The sequence below is a fragment of the Clytia hemisphaerica genome, unplaced genomic scaffold, assembly GCF_902728285.1.
Source record: "Clytia hemisphaerica strain Z4C2 unplaced genomic scaffold, Clytia hemisphaerica genome assembly, whole genome shotgun sequence".
NCBI classification, from domain to species: Eukaryota; Metazoa; Cnidaria; class Hydrozoa; order Leptothecata; family Clytiidae; genus Clytia; species Clytia hemisphaerica.
Genome location: NW_027103974.1, coordinates 2,507,989 through 2,528,628, shown reverse-complemented (window position 1 = coordinate 2,528,628; position 20,640 = coordinate 2,507,989). Strand labels below are relative to the sequence as shown.

At 35.9% G+C, this 20,640-nt stretch overlaps 1 protein-coding gene across 1 annotated transcript; it reads left to right on the top strand.

The window, feature by feature from the left end:
- Positions 1–447: 447 nt before the first annotated feature.
- On the top strand, positions 448–16,806 carry LOC136810733 (phosphotriesterase-related protein-like). The gene is made up of 9 exons (XM_067067335.1): positions 448–517; positions 7,957–7,995; positions 8,690–8,855; positions 11,031–11,146; positions 12,222–12,358; positions 12,949–13,074; positions 14,284–14,439; positions 15,052–15,240; positions 16,333–16,806. The coding sequence occupies exons 2-9, from the start codon at positions 7,980–7,982 to the stop codon at positions 16,462–16,464; spliced, it is 1,038 nt and encodes a 345-aa protein (XP_066923436.1). The 5' UTR covers positions 448–517; positions 7,957–7,979; the 3' UTR covers positions 16,465–16,806.
- The last annotated feature ends 3,834 nt before the right edge of the window (positions 16,807–20,640 follow it).

Here is a 20,640-nt window from a genome sequence, read left to right as displayed (position 1 = left end):
CTACGGTTTCTCTACTAAACATAAGTCTAGGCCCATGGGTTAGAAAATAAACTCTTCTTTTATTGATTTAAAGAAGTTAAATAAAAAAATCTATTAAGCTTTTTACTTTTTCAAAATCTTTTTTAGTGTTTATAAGAAGACTTAGCGTGTAAAAGTGTGAAGCAAACCCCCTGAAATTGAGTTAAAGTAATTTCGTGCTCGCGATTGAAAATCATGTTACAATTTCCAGACCGAATGCTTTTCTTTAATTAAACTTTAAAAACACTTTAAATCCGATTGATTTAGAAAAATTGTTTTATAATCCATCATTATTTTGATATTTAAATATTTTTCTATAAAATATATCAAAAATCTATTAAATATATGAAAATAAAGCAATAGTGTGATTAGGCTAAATGGTCTGTAATATTAACATTTTATTCGAAACATGAAATCGAAAGTGCTTACCATCACAATTTTTATTGATGAAGCGGGGGAGAGCTCAAGGTGAGGTGTTTTCCCAAAAGACCAAAGCGAGGTAAAGTACCTGTGAATTTTTTGTCATAGTTTAGTCTTCTACCGTCATATTTATGATGTCAAAAATTGGGATTTACAAATCTGTCATTTGGGAAAGTCCTCTACACCCTATCTGGGTCTAACTAATGGATTTTCTGATGATTATTTGTTTACAGAACAGCAGGGAGTGGTCAGAAAGTAGGGCCTTCTGGGGGGGGGGGGGGGGGGGGGGCAGTAGATGATTCTAGAGGGGGTGTCAAATTGTTTCCAACCATTAAGGGGGGGAGGGTTCCAAAATTTTTGTCTGCTAAAATTACAAAGAAAACTGTCTGTGATATGAAATTTGATGCTTTCTGCACTTTTCTTTTTATGAGCTTATTCATTCTCGCTACTTCCAGACGATGTCAATCGAAAAAAGGACCCTGCCGACTTAACGAACACCGGACACGCGAAAGTCCGGTGTGAAAAGGGAATTTTTTTAACCACCTAACAATTTCTAAACCGGACTTAGGCGCCAATCACAAATATCTTTGTTTCGCGTCGCCCGACAGACTCTCGAAAATTGAGTCGGAGAAAAATTTGTCGGACTTTATCTGTCGATGACGTTTCCTTCGTTCAAAAATTTGATTATTGCCGATTTTTTGCGAGCAATTTCTAGCGCATTCGCGGCATTTTGACTTTGTTTATCATTACAGTGTTAAAAGGTCATAATTTGAAACCACCCGTAACGTGCAGTCGTTTTGGCTGCTGGCTGGCAGTTTCCTTAAGAATACACTCCAAAAATGGACTATTAAGGTCAGACGAGAAGAAGAAATTCACTGGGTCCAATTTTAAGAAAACCCGAACATTTTTACGACCGACCGACCGACCGACCGACCGACCGACCGATTCACTTTTTTGACCCAACGAGGACGCGAAATGAAGATATTTGTGATTGCCGCCACAAGAAAGTCGGGTGTCAGGTGTTGGAAAAGGATATTTTTTCCCACTGGACAATCAAAACACCGGACATGACCAGTCACAACCCTCTACATGGCCCGAGAATTCTCGGGCCTCTTCAGGCCATGTTCGGGTCGAGAGACCCTATCAATTCTTTTGGCCCGAACATGACCCGAGTCATTCGGGCCATGTTCAGGCCATGTCAGAAGATTCCATATTTAAATTGATTCAGCATGTCCAGTCAAACAAAATACACGTTTTTTTTTTTATAAGGAACACGTTTATAAGGAACTCGAGGCTGAAAATGGTCCAAAAAATAAGGAATTGTTAAGGAACTGCTCAGGCTGAGAATAAGAAATCAAGCTTTAAGGAACAGTAAGAGATGGTTATCCAAACTCAGCAGCTATGTAAATAAGGAACTGATAAGGAACTTTGAGGCTGAAATTTTCTGTAAAAATAAGGAACTTCAGGCTCAGAGCAAAGTTAAGGTTCCTTATAAAAAAAAAACGTGTAGTACAAAATAAGATTTGTCTGTTTTGTTTATATCGCTCAAAAAAACTTTACGAGCTTCCTGTGGACACGCTTCAGTTTAAAACCAGGACCAGTTTACTAGCAAATATTTCCACCCTAAGTATATTTATAACTATGTTTTCATATCAAATAAGACATTTAATATTTATATGAATTTACAACATTCATATATTTAATATAATTAAGAGAAACCAAGTTTTTCTCAAAGAAAATGTTAAAAAAATTCAGTCCTGAAATTACACGCCTGTTTAAATCATGTTTTCAAAAATTGGCCCGAGTGTGGCCCGTGCGTGGCCCGCGTGTGGCCCGAACACGGCCCGAATTCTCAGGCCAGCTCGGGCCATACTCAGGCTTTACGCAAATTCCAATAAAAGTTTTTGCCCGAGAATTTTCGGGCCATGTTGAGGGTCGTGACCAGTCCGGTCGGTGCGTCAGGTGTTTCTTAATTTTTTGTTTCATAAATGTCCGGGTCCAAAATTCCCTGTATGCAACACCGGACTGACACCGGACTTATTGCGTCCGGTGTAGCGAAAGGATACTTTTTGCCACCGGACAAATACACCGGACAGTCCGGTGCGTTGGCAGGGTCCTTCAAAAAACTTCGAACAAAAATCGCAATCGATCCAATCGAACATAATCGAACATAATCGAGCGTGATCGAATAATTGTGATACGATTGTCGAACATAATCGAATCACAATTGAAAGTAATCAAAGCGAATCACTCCGTTAGATCTTTTTTAGTGTGGGTGGCTCCAGCGCTTAAATTACAGTACGAAAGCGAATAAAACTTATACTGTACAATTGAATCAATCGAATGTAATCGAACATAATCAAATACAATTGAAAGTAATCAAAGCGATTGAACCGCAAATTCTTGGTAATATTTGATTGCGATTCGATTGTGTTCAATTGGGTTCAATTGATTCGGCATTCGATTCGTTCAATTGACACCGTCTGGCTACTTTGACCTTTTCAAGACCTTTTTTAAGCCATTGGAGATTGCTTAGAGAAAAAATTTTTGCCTGCACTCTGGCAGTTGCTAATATTCTAATGTAGCTTCAAATCATTCGTTTTGATAGGTCAAAGAACATTTTAGGAGGGGGGTACCAAAAATATATTGACTGGTTAGGGGGGGGGCTTGAAATTCTTTTGAGGATATCTAGGACAATACAATCAAATATCAATATTTGAGCTATCATAGTTGCCAGCCGTCCCACATTTAAGCTCGTTGTCCCGAGTTCTGCCCGCATACCTTAGATGTCCCGCATTTTCGAGAAAACTCAGAAATTCGTAGAACTCTTAGAAAAAATATAGAAATGCTACTAAAAATATGTTTCCACAAGCACAAACTCACTTCTTTGTTTTTTCTCTTCGCTCCGTAACGGTCCGTCCAATTGCGTGCGTCCATCTGTATTCAATACATCGGATACGCGTTGGACAGAGATGTAATAGTACTACATGAACAGGGTGTGTCCCGTAGAAAACCTTGAAAACCTTGAAAACCTTGAAAATGAACCACCCAACCTTGAAAACCTTGAAAACTAAAAATCTTCTGGGAAAAGCCTTGAAAACCTCGAAAAATCGTTAAAAAACTTGAAAAGCACTATGCAGCCATTCGAAAAGTAAGAATAAGTAAAAAACCGCCTGCGGCGCTAAACCTTTATAACATTTAGAGAATTCCATATTTCCCTGTTTCTGTTGCGATTCTATCGCAACGAATGCAACATTCTTTTATCATTAGCTGAGTTTTTGTCACTAATTTTTCGTTTGCATGAGCCCTAAGAAATCTACTGTTCCCCAATTTTCAAATTGCTTCAGGGCGTCTTGGAATAATGGCCGTTCATCAATAAAATTTCGAAGATTCCTTAAAACAACTCTTTTGGCAATTGATTTTTGTAAAAAAAAAATCAAAAACAAGGCGTTTTTTAGCCATTTGAAAGAGTCAAAATCAAAATTTTCTCTCGTCGGCGCAAACCATGGTTGTGCCTCCTTGGTCACTGTAAACAATTGGTTTTGCTTCTAATTCTTTATTTCTACAGTTGGATAACTATGGTGCTGGAGTATTTCTTTTTGTGGTATTGTTCTCGAGAGGGAGATAGGAATTTAACTGTGGAAGTAATTCCCCGGGCACCAAAAGCGAATAAAATTTTTTTGCTGTCCTCTATTTTTCTTTCACCTACCACTCTGAAAAAAAATAAAAATTCCTGTAAAGAGCCATATCAAGTGACTATCAAAAAACCTTGAAAAGTGCCAAAGTTTTTGCCAAAAACCTTGAAAAACCACTTAAAAATGACCAAAAAAACCTTGAAAACCTTGAAAATCCCGAAAAAAAATCCGTAGACACCCTGATGAACCATGCCCCGTACATCTAATATTTATTGAGACTAATGCGCGTGATTCGCGGCTAAAGACGGTATTGCTATTACGATTATCTGGTTGAAAATTTTGCTTTTGTGATTGGAGGTTTTTGTAATTGGACAGCATGACAAATGTTTGGTATATTTTAGCATAACAAAGATAAACTCAGGAGGTGAAGTAAATTGCATTTTGACTTCTTTTGACCATTTTTCTAATACAAAATAATTTCAAACTTGACTTTACTGAATGAGGAGAGGGAGCGAATTTTTTTGGGAATTTTTGAAAATATCCGCTTTGAGATTCTGGAATTGTCAATCGTACTCAAATCTCTATCCTACTCTATCATTCAAAATCCCAAGCAGGGGTTAATGATCTGTTGCAACAATCAAATTAGGGAAACCGATAACAAAATGTTTTGCATGTTCAAGGCTCCATGCGACGCCAAGGGCTTTGCCTTCACTTGGAAAATAGTCCCTTTCCACCCCTTGTGTGCATCAAGATAAGGCAAAAGAGTGTAACCAACCGTCAGGACAGCAAACAGGTGCTTTATCATATGAACACAAGCAGTATTTCTGGGGTAGCAGGTATCCAAATTCATCTTCCGGCAAATGAACAAACTCCTTTTGAAACTTAGTTATGTGGTTGGCATTTGGTTTTGCGTACGGTTCAATGTGAACTGGCTGATGGAAACCGTATTGATTTACTAAGGCAAATACTTTTTTATTTATTGGTTGTTTACGGATCCGCAGACGTTATTTTTGCCAAAATAAAATAAGATTAAAATAGAGATTCCAAAAAATAATTTCTTTTTTTTGTAATCGCTTTTATTTAAAGTCCTTTATTTAATCAGATTTGATTGTTAAAATTCAAGAGTAGATATAAAAATAGGCATACCAGAAAAGTGAGGATAGGGGAACCTAAGTGGGAACCCTAGGGGTCAGCCTTACATATACACATATCAGTCTTTATGTGTACATTTCTATGTTTCATTTTATTTTTAGTGTTTTTTATCCATAGACCTATCTATAACAACATCTTGCGCTTCATTCTTTTGTCTTTAAATCTAAAAAATCGTTACTTTAGGAAATTTCATAAAATTTTATTTTATTATTTCATCTGATTTCAGATTTTTAAAAAGAAAATTGAAAAAATTTAAAACATCAATTTTATTTTTATTTTTTTTCCATCCTCCTGTCCAAAACTTTTCCTCATAATGTCCGTAAACCAGAAAATAAAAAAGTAATTGCCTAAAGGCTGAAAGCATTTACAAGGTTATGCTTAAGATTGTTCACATTATTCTTCGTGGCTGGGTTGGTATCCAGGGTTGGTAAATTAAGCAATTGTCAACTTAACTTTTATTTTACAGGATTTCATCAAATCAATGTGTATATGCATCACCCGCCGCAACGAATTCTTGGGGGGAGGGTTTGATATTTATAACGTCCCCATTTGGTGATGAGATTTATCATCAGGGGACACAGAGTGGTATCCATCGACGGCATCAAATACGGTCTTCCATGTCCCTGTAGGTACTTGGGATGCAGCAGTGAACGGGGATGGGCAGTGATGATTTTCTCTAGAGCGTTGATTGTTCAATTTCTGAAACTCTACAACTCTACGTGGTGATCCATTCTTTTTGGCTGTGACAACCATCTTGCTGCATCATTTGACAGGGGATCCTATTCTTTCCAATGAAAAAGAATTGGGATAGGTACGTGGTTGGCATTTGGTTTTGCGCCCAGCTTGATGTGAATGTGAACTGGCTTGGTGTCCATTGATGGAAAAGGTGTTGATTTACTGAAGGCTGTTTCTTTGAAAGCATTTTTTATAATTTTGTGATATCTTTGAGGTTATTGGGTGTATTGAGATACTACCGGGTCTTAGACAGTCAAAGTGTTTGGAACAACAAATAAAGATTGTATATTTCCAATAGCTAGCCCTAGGTTGGTTTAATGTCTACATCCCTCACCTAACTTCAACACCCTTCTTTCCATTTGGTAATAAATGGAAGGTTGTACAAATGATTGTCTCTTGTGCTGTGAAGAGGTCAATCTTGGAAGACAAGCCATGTTTATTTAAAGGGCAAAAGGAAAATCTTAACTCTTAGTCATCTGACAAAAAAGTTTCAGGAAATCATCAAAATAAATTTTTTTCTAACCAAATGACCAATCCACCTCAAAAATCTAGTGTCAGGTGAACCAACCAACAATGCCATACCTGATTGAAAATTTAACTTTATGTACAGTAATAGTCAGATTTACAACATCAAAACAAAGCTTATATTTATTAATGATAATTGAACACCTCAAGTGAAGAATAATTGCTTTTTCTTTCCATTCAGTGCAATATTTTTCTGCACGCAATTAAAAGAAGGAATATATTATGTACATTTTTTGAAATTAACTTTTAAATTAAAAAGTCAATAGTTTCATATCTGTGCTGATTTCCTCATTAGTACTTTATTAAGGTACTCACAAAGCGACCGTAGTGCAACGGTACACAGCATCCGGCTATGGTGCGCAAGGTTTTGGGATTAACCCTTGTCTGTACACAAACCCATATCTACGGCTAATTTCAAAATTCATTGCCGTAGAGGGTCTGTTGTCATTGTCTTTTCTGGTTTGAGATTTCTCAAACCAACCACTACGATGGAGTGCTGTTGGAGTTCGGCGAGAAATCGGAGGCGATAAGACAAAATGGCCGTCAGAGTTGTCAGAAAGTATAGAAGTTTGTCGAAAAAAAGTGTTTTCATAACAAATCTGACTTCTTTATTTTTTAATAATTGAAATAAAAGAGAGCTCTAAATGAAGACATTCTATTGCAAAATATATTTTTTTGCACAAATCGAATGTTTTTTGTTTACATATTGGATCTTTGAGTTCACGAACATGAGAGAGAAGTTGTTGGTTGGATTGGAATCTTGTTTTTAAAGTGGTTTTAACTTCAGTTCTTTGCAAAAGAATATACTCAGAGTATCTCTGCATGTTTTTATGTTCAAATTCAGTATTGCTCTTACGGCATTCGATCTATGTAGAGTGGCTTGGCTTAGAAAGTGAACCTCAATGGACCCCATCGCTTTGTTTACAATTGTCGTACTTTGGCGGCCATTTTATTTCAAAATTATACTTCATCGCAGAGGTCTCCGTACGGAAAAACTTTTATCAAACAGACAATGCGCACAGAGTGAACTACGCTACGATAATCGTGAGATACACTCTGGTACAGAGTAGATTAACCCCCAGACGGGTCATACCAAAGATTTCCAAAATGGATACTTCATGCCTCTCTGCTTGATGCTCAGCAATTAAGAGGAGGATCGAGGGTAAGTGGGGCAGTCCATGGAGAAAGGGTGACGCCCTCCCCTACCTTTGGGTATATATACTCTTTCAATAGCTATATATAGCTATTGAAAGAGGAGCCTTCGGGTCGCCTCCAACTGCGGTCGCAGACTTACTTTACTTAAGCTACTCATAGGAGTTTGGGAAACACATTTGGAATTTGACCATAGTATATAAATATGAGATATCTCTTTCTCGTATGTACTATGATTTGACACAATACTGTGTTTTCTATCTCATCACAAGCAGCAGGTTATCGAAGTGATTTTAACAATATTTTGTTCTATTCGTAGACGGTGAATTTGAAAGGTGAAGAATGAGCATCGAGACAGGTTTGTTATTTAAAGTGTTTTTGATCTAAAGAAAACTCACAAGGTTGACTGTGGGAAGCCCAAAAAATAGTACTCGATGTATTTACCTAGATTTGTTTTTACTTATGAGGTCATGTGTTTGTATTGAACTTTTGAACTTTTGAATTTTCTAAGAGGTCTTTTTTGGGCGAACTGCAATCATTGTGTTGTGTTGTGTTGCAAGCAGCAGGCAATAATTACTAAATATAGTTTAACTAGGAATTTCAATAAATCTATCAATTAAAATTAATTCTTTTGATGCAACACTCTCCTCTGACCCTTCTTAATAGTGATTCTTTAATTATGCCTAAATATTTTTCAAGCCATACTGTACTGTAAATACTCAAATAATTGATCAATCATAGTTATATGTGGCCTTTTTGCTGATCTATTTCGGGAAGAAGTATGTATCATGAAATGTCCTTTACCATACAAAACATTAGATCAGGGGTCTTATTTCGGTCCGGCGAAAAAAATTACCATTCGACGTTCAAAAAGTTCGGTTCACCGCCTCAAGTACATATTTACGCTAACCAATACACTGTGCTTGCTAAGAATTCGCCGGCCTAGAATCTAGAAATCGCCAGAGTTAATTTTCCATTCGCCAACCTACCAAAAACAAAGCAAAACCCCTGCGATTAGATGCATAATAATTTAATTATTTATTTGAAATTAGTGCTTGGCCCGATAGAGCCGAAGAAGCTTGGCAAGACGTTGACACATGAACACATCCGGTTGAGCTACACGTGTTGTTTTGCAAAGCCACCCATGGAGCATCACATGAAAAGAATCAACGAAAATTTCATCAAATTAGAAAACTTGGGATTTGTGAGACAGTACCCGTATGTTGTTTGGAAATTTTTTCAATAATTCCATGTTCGCACGTTTCGTTTTTTTTAAACGTTCATATTGTTGATTATCAATGATAATTATTTTAACTAAACACAAAAGAAGATATATACAATTAAATTTTCCTGGGTGGTTACCCGTACTGTTTTTTCTATTTATACCACTAGACAACAAGTGCCAAACCACATCTGTAATTTACAAATGCGAAGTAACTGCCCCAGATCACGAGAAAAAAGTTTACATTGGTCTCACTGAGAAGGAGTTCAAACAAAGATATAACGGGCATAAACTATCCATCACCAATGTCAAATACAAAAACAAAACTACCCTTTCGACGTACGTCTGGAGTTTAAAAGATAAAAATGTCTTGCCAAATCTTAAATGGTCTATCATGAAACGGGTAAAATCATATTCTAACACTTCGAAAGTTTGCCGTTTGTGCTTGCAAGAAAAGTTAGAAATTCTTCGCTACGAAAATAAGCCCGAACTTCTAAATAAACGCTCAGAAATTGTTTCTAAATGCCGACATATGAATAAATTCATGCTGGCTAATTACAAGTCAAAAGACTGACGGACCCTTGAGAATTTCCTTTTGTTCTATTTATTACTTCAATTTATTTCACCGATTTTTACGACCTTTTACGACTTTACGATTTTTTCTCAAGATGTAATTTTTTCAACACATTAGATCATTTTGTATGTACTGTAGCTGATGATTGTACGCATGAAACTCAGAGTTCTACAAAAATAAAGTTTTGAATTTTTACTACTTTTATATATATTGCATTATATTGAAAAAAAAAAAAAAAAAAACTCGAAAAGTGGGCCACACACACAAAAAAACTGAAAAGACCAGAACGACAAGAAACTGAAAAGACTCGAAAGATAAAAAGTAAAATAATAATCTATAAAATGTTTTCAGGGGTGAATATTTTTCCCCGTGATCCACGTAAACACCTTACGGTTGAACGTAAAAGTGAAAAGCAAATCAGTGTTCTCAATTTATTCGTCACGATTGACTGAGGAACCTTTCGTTTGTCGGCCAACAACTCGGACAGTCGTTGATAGAAACGAATGCATTCCACGCCCATTGCACCGTTAGCCGCGAAAACGATTGGTGTGAATGTTCCATTTTCGGATTGTCGAACGCGTTCTCCGTACATACGCTTCTTCTCGTTTTCGTTCGTCTTCAAGTAGTTCTCAACTTTGGAATTGATGTGTCGCTGAGCAAAAAGGTTAAAAACCCTTACATCAAAGAATGCTCGTTGACCATTCGTCCAAAAGTTAAGTGCGCTAGTATCAAGTCTTGCTTATCTGCTTTTGTTAGCTTGATTCGGAAGATCTTCATTACCGATGGGAAGCAAGATAGGTTCTTTTCGTACGTCGACGCACGTTTCGTTTCCGTTTCGCTCCGTAACGAAATGAAGCCATTCTATTGGTTAAGAGTGACGTAAAACTTGAATGTAACCAATAGAATGGCTTCATTTTGTTTCGAAGCCAACCGAAACTGTAGTGTGTGAACTTGGTCTAATTCCCAGATGGAGCATAATGATTATCACTGCAACAGTCGTCAATGATTGTGTCTTCTTACCGATATATCTTATTTGGAATTCAAAAATTTCGTAGGGATTTTAAAACATTAAAGATCTAAAGGTCCCGTATGTTTCTCGCATATTAATTACAACAGATGAATGAAGCCTGATGAGTCGTCAATGATTATATCACAAAAAAGGAGAAACAGTATCCATGACTCTAGAGCTTACTCCTCTTTTGCTTCTGTCTGCTCTGACTCCTTCCAGTGTTCTAGTTAGATAGCCAAGCCAGCTGGCCGTGGACCCTGTGAAAACAATCGAAAATCTGTCTAAAAGTCTTAGATTTCTATCCATCCATCTATCTATAGAGATATTAAAACGTTAAAGATCAATGTCCCAAACATTGAGTTTTAGTTGAAATATTGGTATAACGTAACTATTTCGAAAAGAAATGTTGGAGAGAATGTTGACAAGTAACAATACATTCTACTTTTAATAAATGCGTTCATCTGTTTCAACCTTTATTAACCTATGTTTTCAAAGTTTCTATGGGTGTTTTCAACCTTTCATCTATGTTTTTAATGTTTCTATGGGTGTTTTCAACCTTACACCTATATTTTTAATATTTCTATACAGGTACAGTCACATTTACAATCTGGCATTCCGTGACGAGACTTTGGAAGATATGATAGCAGAAGTGAAATTATTCAAAGAGATGGGAGGTGATTCCATTGTTGAAGTTACGACTGAAGGTATTTAATGAGAAATTATTTTGAAGGGGGGGGGGGGGAATTAAGGAGATTTTATCCCATCATACATCATACATCATCAGGGTGTCTACGGGACCTTGAAAACCTTGAAAATGGATGATCGTGACAGTATAGTTGTCTAGTTTTGGCTTGGTTCCTCACTGAAGTTTTGGTCGATGCTAAAGCTCCAAAAAATTTTCTTGCTCGCATCGCTCGCAATCGTACCAAATGCTGGTAATAGCCTCTCACGCACCTATTCAAGTACTGAAAAACCTTGAAAAAACGCTAAAATATTGCCAGAAAAATCTTGAAAAACCTTGAAAATGGTGGAGAAATTTCCGTAGACACCCTGATCATACATTATTTATGCTTTGAATGAGAAATTTACTGTTTTTAAAAAGCTTTAATTTGATGAAGACTTCCTAAGCTGACAATGTTTATCAAGCACATCATTAAAGATACTTTAGGGGAGGAAGCTTTCAGTACACTTTCGCGAATCGAGCTTTTCTAAATATTTTGTCATCTAATGTTTGTTTTTATTCCAAATTTTCAATAAATGCTGTGAAATGAGAGTTAGAAACTAACTTTTCACATCCATCAAGCTAAGGGGTATCTTAAAATCAAATTAACTTTTGTAAATTGGCTTAAAAATCGTAAAAATCGTGAAAACTATTTTCCGCGAAGGTTTCTTCCAATATTTAAGAGACTAGAAAGACCATTGTAGTCGGTTAGCTCAGTCGGTAGAGGTTTCGCTTTACAATTCAAGGGTTTAGGGTTTGATCCCCGGTCAACGCTCATCAACTCAGCGAATGAGTGGCTTACGTTTAGTTATCTGATCTCGGTGGCAGGATAAGTTACTGGGAGCTGAGAATAGGTTTAGTGTTCCACCTCAGCATTCGACATCCCAGGGCTAGCGCAAATAGCAAAGACTCCCAACTCCGCTGACAGCCACCAGATGAATATATACTTACTTATTTATATGCAAAGACCATTATAATCGAAATACTTTACGGGGTATTCTCAGAGCTTTTTAAATTCAAAACAATCATTGTTTAAACTTCTATTTTTACAACGACAGGGATTGAACCAGATTATGAGTTTCTTCGTGAGGTGTCAAAAGGGACAGGAGTGAATATTATTTGTTGTACCGGGTACTATCTTGGTCACACGTTGTCAGACGAAGTGAAGAATGCATCAGTTGATGATCTGGTCAAAGTAAGTAGTAAGTGGTTTTGAGATGCATGCTTTTTTTTATAAGAACCAGTAAATTCTGACTCTTAATTGTTTGAAATTTTCAGGCTTAAATGTTCTTACAATGTTCTTAATACGCTTAGTTTCATTACTTGAAAACTCTTTAAATCTGTTGAAATTAGTACTTTCTAAGTAATTTCTGAAATCTGGGGCTTATGATTGTTCTTAATTTGTTCTTAGGTTTAAGCCAATTTTCAGCCACGTGTTTTTATAAAATTGTTCTTATAAAAAAATTTGTTATTCCTATTTGCAGTTTCATTTCAATTGACCTTCCCGAAAACAAACGTTTGCCATCAGTTTTAAATTTAAGCAATGAACCCACCACAAAATGGTGGAAATAAAAACATTCTTAGGCTTAAAACTCAAAAAGTTAAGGACATTTTAAGGCTAAAAAAACGTTTACTCTAGGCGTACAAACTTTTGCGAGCAGAAACTTTCGCAAATTTCGCGATATTTCGACCTCGCGAAGATTTCTGCTCGTGAAAGTTTGTACGCCTAAAGTATTTTGTACGCCTAAAGTATTTTCAGATATTTTACATTCCATTCTCTCATAGAACATGGTTCAGGATTTAAAGGTTGGTCGAAACGGAATCAAAGCCGGTGTTATCGGGGAAGTCGGGTTACAATACCCGATGGCTGTTGTTGAACGAAAGTCTTTGATCGCTTCTGGAAAAGCTCAGGTAACTTCAAATAAGCCAATGCCTATCTCACCATTGAGTTAAAAGCCCGAATGGCTAGAGAGATCTTAAAACCTTTTTCAAGCAAAAAGTGAAGCCTCGAGATTTGCTCTGCTGAATCTAGTGCTTTCTTGTCTTTGGATTAAAATATTTGGTTATGAATAAAAGGGGCAAATTGTTTCGCTGCTATTTTTCACATCTTTGCCCCAGGTGCCACCAGGTTCCAAATTGTTTCTACAAAATGTGTCTAAAAGTGGCAAAAGTGCTTACATTTTTTGTCACCTAATTCCAAATGATCGTTTGTGTCCTTTGTGTTAAAAGTGGTAAATTCTCAATCTCCACCAAGCAAAAAACAAATTTGTTTTGTTTCGTGCAGTTTGTGTGAAAAGTGGTAAACAAAATGGCAGCTTTCGAATGCATAAATTTGATTTTAATTTTGCATTAATTTTCCGTCGCTATGTAACTAGAGAATAAATTTATTCAAAGATGGCAGAAGGCATAATTTATGTTGTACCGATTGAAAATGTAATATAAAGACCTAGAATAAGGCTCTGTTGCCGTCGGAATTTACCTAGAAGGACCACTGTTTCGGGCCCGTATTTGAAGGAACGTGGTCTCGTTTTTACACATTGCCTGACACAAAGTTAGCTGAAGGAGCCACTTTTCACACTTTTTAAAAATGTTTCAACATGATGGTGGCAGAAGTGGGAACAAGGGCAAAAGTGGCAAAAGTGTAAGCGAAACAATTTGCCCCAAACACTTTAACCTTTTTTTCTGATAGTAAAGATAGTTGGTCTAAGAAGCCAAGTATTTCGATTTGATGAGTTTGTTAATTCTTTACTTTCAACCAATAACTGAACTGATGCTGTTTGATCGTAAATATGAAACAAATTCCATGTCAAATCATGCTCCTTAGGAAAAATATTGATTTTTTTATGGTATCTTCAAATCATTTCTTACAATTCTTGGCGTAGCAAACACCCGGCCTTTTTTTGGGTGCTTCCGTATAAAACATTTGAGGTTGGTGGAGTGACTGAAGCGATTTGGAAAAATCCGCAGTTCTGACCCGCAAAATCTAGGAGGGTAAGAGTGATGATTTACCGTCGTCCTCAGTTGGTAATGGTCTAGACATATTAGAAGCTCACCATCTACGTCGCAGAAAACACACAGATACATAAACTCTCTAGTGTTTCAAATTTGTTTAACTTTTAGGCTGAGATGAAATGCCCACTGATTATCCATCCTGGGAGAGCGGCAGAAGCACCTTATGAAATCATTGACGTCCTTCGAGAAGCTGGTGCTGACATCAGCAAAACTGTCATTTCTCATTTAGATCGAACTTTACGCAGCTGTGAAAGTCTTTTAAAAGTAAGTTGAATCTTGCTTATTCGAACTCGAACGAGAAATCTTTGTTTTGTCTTTGTTTGTTTGAATTATAGAAAGTATTTTAAGAGGGTTTCTCATTGAGGGGAATTTGGAATAAATTCAAATTATAGAAAGATTCGAATAATAAAAGTTAAAGTCCGATAGATAGATCTTTCTCAAGCAACGGCAGTTGAAGCAAAAATAATGCGCCATTGATCAGATTGGTCTATTTATAAAGATGGCAGATTATTTTGCTTCAGTCAGGGAAAGAATAACTCCATCTAGTGTTTTATATAAGATATCTGTGGATGGAACTTTTCACATCCGTGAAGTAACAAATTCGATTTTTTCATCCGTGTAACTTTACCTGATTTTTGTATCATATTAACGAAAGCGTGAGTAGGCTGCGAGCCCCCCCGAGCATCCCCACCCCCCTAGAAATTACATTAGTATTTAATCATCCCTGCATCAAATATAAAGAAAGCAATACAGAACTGTTGGCCAAAACCCACCTTTCCAAAAGAAACCTCATTGTTCTTATAAGATTGATTGATTAAAGAAAAAGGGTAAAATATACCTTTGTTTTCGTACAGATTTCTCTTTTTACGCTTTCAGTTTGCAGCATACAGTGATTGCTACTTAGAGTTTGATTTGTTCGGTATTGAAGTTTCGCACTACCAATTTGGTGATGAAATCGATTTCCCATCAGACGCCCAAAGGGTGGAATGGATTAAGGCGTTAGTTGATGGCGGTTATGGAGACAGGGTGGTGATTGCGCATGATATTCATACAAGACATCGTTTGGTAAGCAAATATACGTTTTTATAAGAACAAACTATATAAGAACATAAGGCTTTGCTGGCCAAAATGTTAAGAACAAATTAAGAACATTTTAAGGCTTTGTGAACTCAAAAACACCCGATTTCTTAGGAAAATTATTCAGCAAATGGTTAGAATAAGAACATTTTTAGGCTTAAAACTCAAAAAGAACATCCGAAGGCTTCAAAAATTTTGGATGTTCTTATTAATAAACGTGTATACCCTTGCTATAAACCTCAAATATAAATCTCAAAGATTTATAGAGAAGAACACTTTTCATAAGAACCAGTAAACTTTTCTGAGACTCAGCTGTTCTTATTTTTTGGCTTTTGAGCCTCAAATCGATCTTATCTCGTTCTTATTTATAGGGTGAAATTGAAATATTTCAGGAGTTATACCCAATTTTTACTACTTTGACCTTAAATTGCTTGAAATTGAGTAATTCCAGTTGGCTCAGCATTGTTCTTATTTTTGGCGATTTTGAACCTCATTGTTCTTATAGAATTGTTCTTGCCTGACCATTTCTCTCACAGAGGAGATAAGCTATTTTACCTAAGCCCTGTTGATGATCGTTTAACATTTGGATCACAGGAAGCAAGAAACTTAAATAAAAGAGTTTTATTAAAGTTCCTTGCAGGAAGCCTCTACTGGTTATGAATTGCTAAGACTAGAAGATGGTTCATAATTTTCATATTCATTACGTTTCTACGGAAACATGCCGGTTTTGCCAGTAGTGGAAAATTTAAAAAACAAAATTTTTTCCCTTGCTCATATTTGCCACTACTGGTGTCTCTGTAGAAAACATTATGTCATGAATATCATGAATTAAAGTTTTTGCAAGTTTAAAGGGACATAAAAGTACTGACGAAATTTGTAAGCAAACCGTATGCAGCGGGATCCAAAATCAAAACAAATGTCACATGTTAAAATAAAAAATCATTGTTTCAATTGTTTTACAAGTTTGTTTTGAACACGTGATTTTAATTGTTCTCTCTAATGACATGTGGTTCGCGCAATGTTTACATTTTACTAATTTTATGTCCCTTTAAATTACAAGCCTGTCTCATTTTCTTACAGTCGCGGTATGGAGGTCACGGTTATGGACACATCCTGGAAAATGTCGTTCCCAAGATGTTGGCACGTGGTATTGCTCAAGACGCAATTGATAAAATGCTTATCGAGAACCCCAAACGGTGGTTGACTTGGTAGAAGAGAATTCGTTTGAAACCTTTGGCTCTACGCTCAAGAGATCTATCCTTGAAAAGAAAAAGGACTTTAAAAATGGCAGAATGTCAAACTACTCACTTAAAAGTATTTTAATTCCAAGATCTCCTCCTTCAGCAGTCAGTCTGACACTTTCAACAACTTCAAGTGCACTTGGAATATTTAGATACTATCGTGTCCAATTTCTGTATACACAACTTTTCCAATGCAGATTCATGCCTGGTTGTTAATCAAAATAACTTGTTTTTGTTTAGAGTTGTTTTTATATGCAGGTCCGTTTATTTGTAACAATGCTTATCATTCAGTCACAATCTATAAAACACCCCCTTCTCACTAACCCGGTAGGATTTTTTCAGCCAGTGGGGGCAAAAATAATTGGACAAAAAATCGACGGGGATTGGTATTCTCATGTTTCTCATGACTGGGGATTTGAATTTTATCATTTTAGAGCCAAATAATTCAGCGGGGATGAAAAAATATAATATCTTGCTTATCTGATTATTTTCAGTGGGAAAAAAAATTAGAGTATAATTTTCCACTGGGGACGATGTTTAGGCCAATTTTTCCAGTGAGAAGGGGTGCCAGTGGGTTCTGTGAGAAGGGGATGTTTTTTATAAAGTCCGTCCGGTTCTATCCGGATAATGGTTTTTTACAGGCAGTTTACTTAATGGTTTTTTACAGGCACTTTACTTTTTATTGTTTTTGAAAAAATGAATCAATATCCAAATGAGCTGGACGATCTATATACACCTTTTCGACCGTAGTCCGCGGTCAGGCGCGTGCCACTTTATTATTTAATTTACTACCCTAAACTCTATCCAATCATTTTTATACACTTTTTTCTATTGTTTTAAGGTGCGAAAAAAAAAAGACTGGGACGGTGGTAAAACGGACAAAAAATGCCCGTGTGGCAATTGGCGGCTACGGTCGAAAAGGTGTATTTTACCGTCTTAAGTTTTTCTTACTTTTATGGGGGAATAAGAAATGTAATCTTAGTGTTCTGATTGCAGCGGTAAGGAAATCCACATACGATAAGAATGATATTACTATATCTTTCAACATCGCCCAACGTTTGATTATGAAAGGTATTTTGTAGAAATTTTTATAATGCACCTTCATAATACATTTTTTTGGACCTACCCCGGTGGAGGTCCTATAAATTAACCTATGTTTGTTCGTCTGTCTCCGCGTCCGTTCGTTCGTTCGTTCGTCTATTACCAACTTTTCTCAGGATTGAATCATAGGAATCTTTTGATTTTTGGTATAAAGGTGCGAAATGGTAGTGGCCAAATTGTGACCGATTTTCGAAAAAAAAATTTGGGGGGCAAATTTGGGCCAAAAAACGGCTAAAAAACTTTGTGAAAAATTGGATCATTAATTTTTTCTGATTTTTTGCATGAAAGTAGGGTACCATCATAGGTAAAAGATGGCTCAAGCAGATTTTTGCAAAAAAAAAAATTTTGGCTCAAAAAATGGATGTTTATTTATGTCGGTGTTTTTTACACTTTTGGCGAAAACGTGAAGTTTTTTAAAACGCGTTTTAAAAATAAATATAATAATAATAATTTCTTTCTTTCTTGTTGGGGGAACGTAGTTACAAATCAAAAATTCATAACTAATAAAATCCAACATTTTACAAAATAAAATTAAAAACGACGAGATCTTTTGTGTTCAATTACCGACAGATGTTACATGAACATTTAGAGCCATTCCAGTTTTTTATCTCAGTTTTGAACTTGGCTAAATCTTTGATGTCATGTAATTTCAACTTTTTTGGCAATTGGTTCCACAGCAAAGATGCTCTAAAAGATAAACCGTAAATACCGAACGTATAGCGGGTAGCTTCAGGGAGGATCAGAAGTTTTGCAGAGCGGAGATTGATTTCAACCTCTTTAATTTTAAAAATTTCTGCCATGAAGCTAGGACTTAAGCCATTTATGGACTTGAAGACTTCCACCATCAGATACTGGAGATTCTGAGTGTGGATTTGAACAGTATTTGTACGGTTTAGTACAGTTCCATAGGATAAGGAGAAGTTTGAATGTACTACACGTAGAGCCCTTTTGTGCACTCTTTTTATTTCGTTATTCGATGCTCGAGAAGAAAACATCCAAATTAAGGGGCAATATTTGAAGTGACAAAGTATATAAGAGTTACAGAGAGTTAGGGCTTTTCCTTGATCCAAATATTTCCTTATTCTTTGGAGAGCTGTAGTGTTCCTATTTACAGTAGAACAAATTTTATCTACTTGTTGGTTAAGATTAAGTTTTTCATCAAAAATTACTCCTAACAAAACAACCGAATGTTTTGCTTTAACTATCACATTTTTACATTTTATAGAAATAGTGGAATTATCAATATTTTTGCCTAGTAGCATCATTTGAAATTTTCCTGGATTTGCAACCAGATAGTTGGATTCGAACCATGATATTAAAATGGCTAAATCGTTTTTAAGATTGTCTAGTACGGTATCTGCAGTGGTTCCACAACTATCGATTGTGTTATCATCAGCAAAATTACAAATGTCACATTGTTCTACAAATTTGATGATATCATTAATAAAAATATTGAAAAGTAAGGGACCTAATATAGAACCCTGTGGTACTCCTGAAAGAATTTCAAGCCATTCACTAAAAACAGATCCAATTTTCACCCTCTGTTTTCGTTTTTTGAGATAGTTGTATATTAAATGCAGAGCAGGATCCCCAATTTTGTAGGCTTGCAACTTTGCAATGAGTAACTCATGGTTCAGGCAATCATAAGCTTTAGAGAGGTCCATTAGAACAGTGCCAACAATCTCATTCTTATCTAAACATGCTTGCCAGCGTTTAAGAAGGCGTAAAAGAGCATGTTGTGTGCTGTGGCCTTTACGAAATCCACAAAGAATTTTACTAAATTTAGGCTCGATGAAATCGTTAAGTTGGTTAAAAAGCACACGTTCAAAAATCTTGGAGATTGCTGGTAGTATGCTAATGGGCCTGTAATTGACTTTGTCCATTTCATCTTCTTTTTTGAAGACTGGATTTATGTCAGCAGCTTTCAGTTCATCTGGAAAAACATTGTTCTGTATTGATAAATTTACAAAATTAGTTATATAATCCAGGTAGATATCAACTGATAGTTTTAAAATATTTATTGGTAAATCACCACTAACAGATTTCCTTGGATTTAGGGAAAGGATAATTTTCCTAATAATATCATTATTTACACATTTAAATTGAAATATTTCTTGGAGATTATCATTACAAGCATCTGACCTAATCTTGACTATACTTGGATGATTTGAAAAGTGATTGACAGCTTCTAAGACTGGCTCCGAAGATTTATCAAATCTTTTCCCTGTACGTTTGATTGGTAAGGTACTTGTAATGTCTCTAAAGTATTTATTGAATATGTTTACGATCTTTTTATCATCAGAGATAATGTCATCTTTCTCAGCAAGGACAATTTTGCCTTGATATGTGCCTTTGTTTGTAAAATAAGGCTTGCATATATTCCAGAGGGATTTTTCTTTGGTAGTATCAATACTCGAAAAATATTCTTTTTTATATTTTTTGTTTAATTTTACTACCAGATTCCTCTGTTTTTTATAGGCTTGTTTATCCTCAGGAAGCTCTGTTTTTCTGGAAATGTTTTTTAAGCGAGAGCGCTTCATAATTTGCTTCCTGAGTTCTTTTTTCATGTGAGATTTGTCATTACCCCTGATGGTCTTTTTCTTGATTGGTACATAAGTTTGTAAAATAGAGGTAAAAATTAACTCGAATTGTTTATAGTCTGTTGGCTGAAAAAACGCCAAGGTTTGTGATAAATCTAAATTAAATTCTAATCCTTTAAATTTAGAAAAATCTCTGTATTGTATAGTTTGAGGAGGAAGTCTTTGATATCCCTCTTTAAACATTGTTATTGGCATTAGATGAAAATCACTGAGGTCAGTCTCAATAGCATGGGTGTGTTGTAAACTGGACCTGCAGTTTGTTAAAATTAGGTCGATGCAGGTTCCTTCTGTTTTTTTAAAGCAGGTTTTTTGTTTAATAAGATTTGTTAAATCGTATTTTCCCATGAATTGTTTTAAATCAGTCTGAGATGGCTCAGTGTTAAAATCACCTAATATCAATAGACGATCAAATTTTCCTAAAAACTCGTCAATATGTTCTGACAATA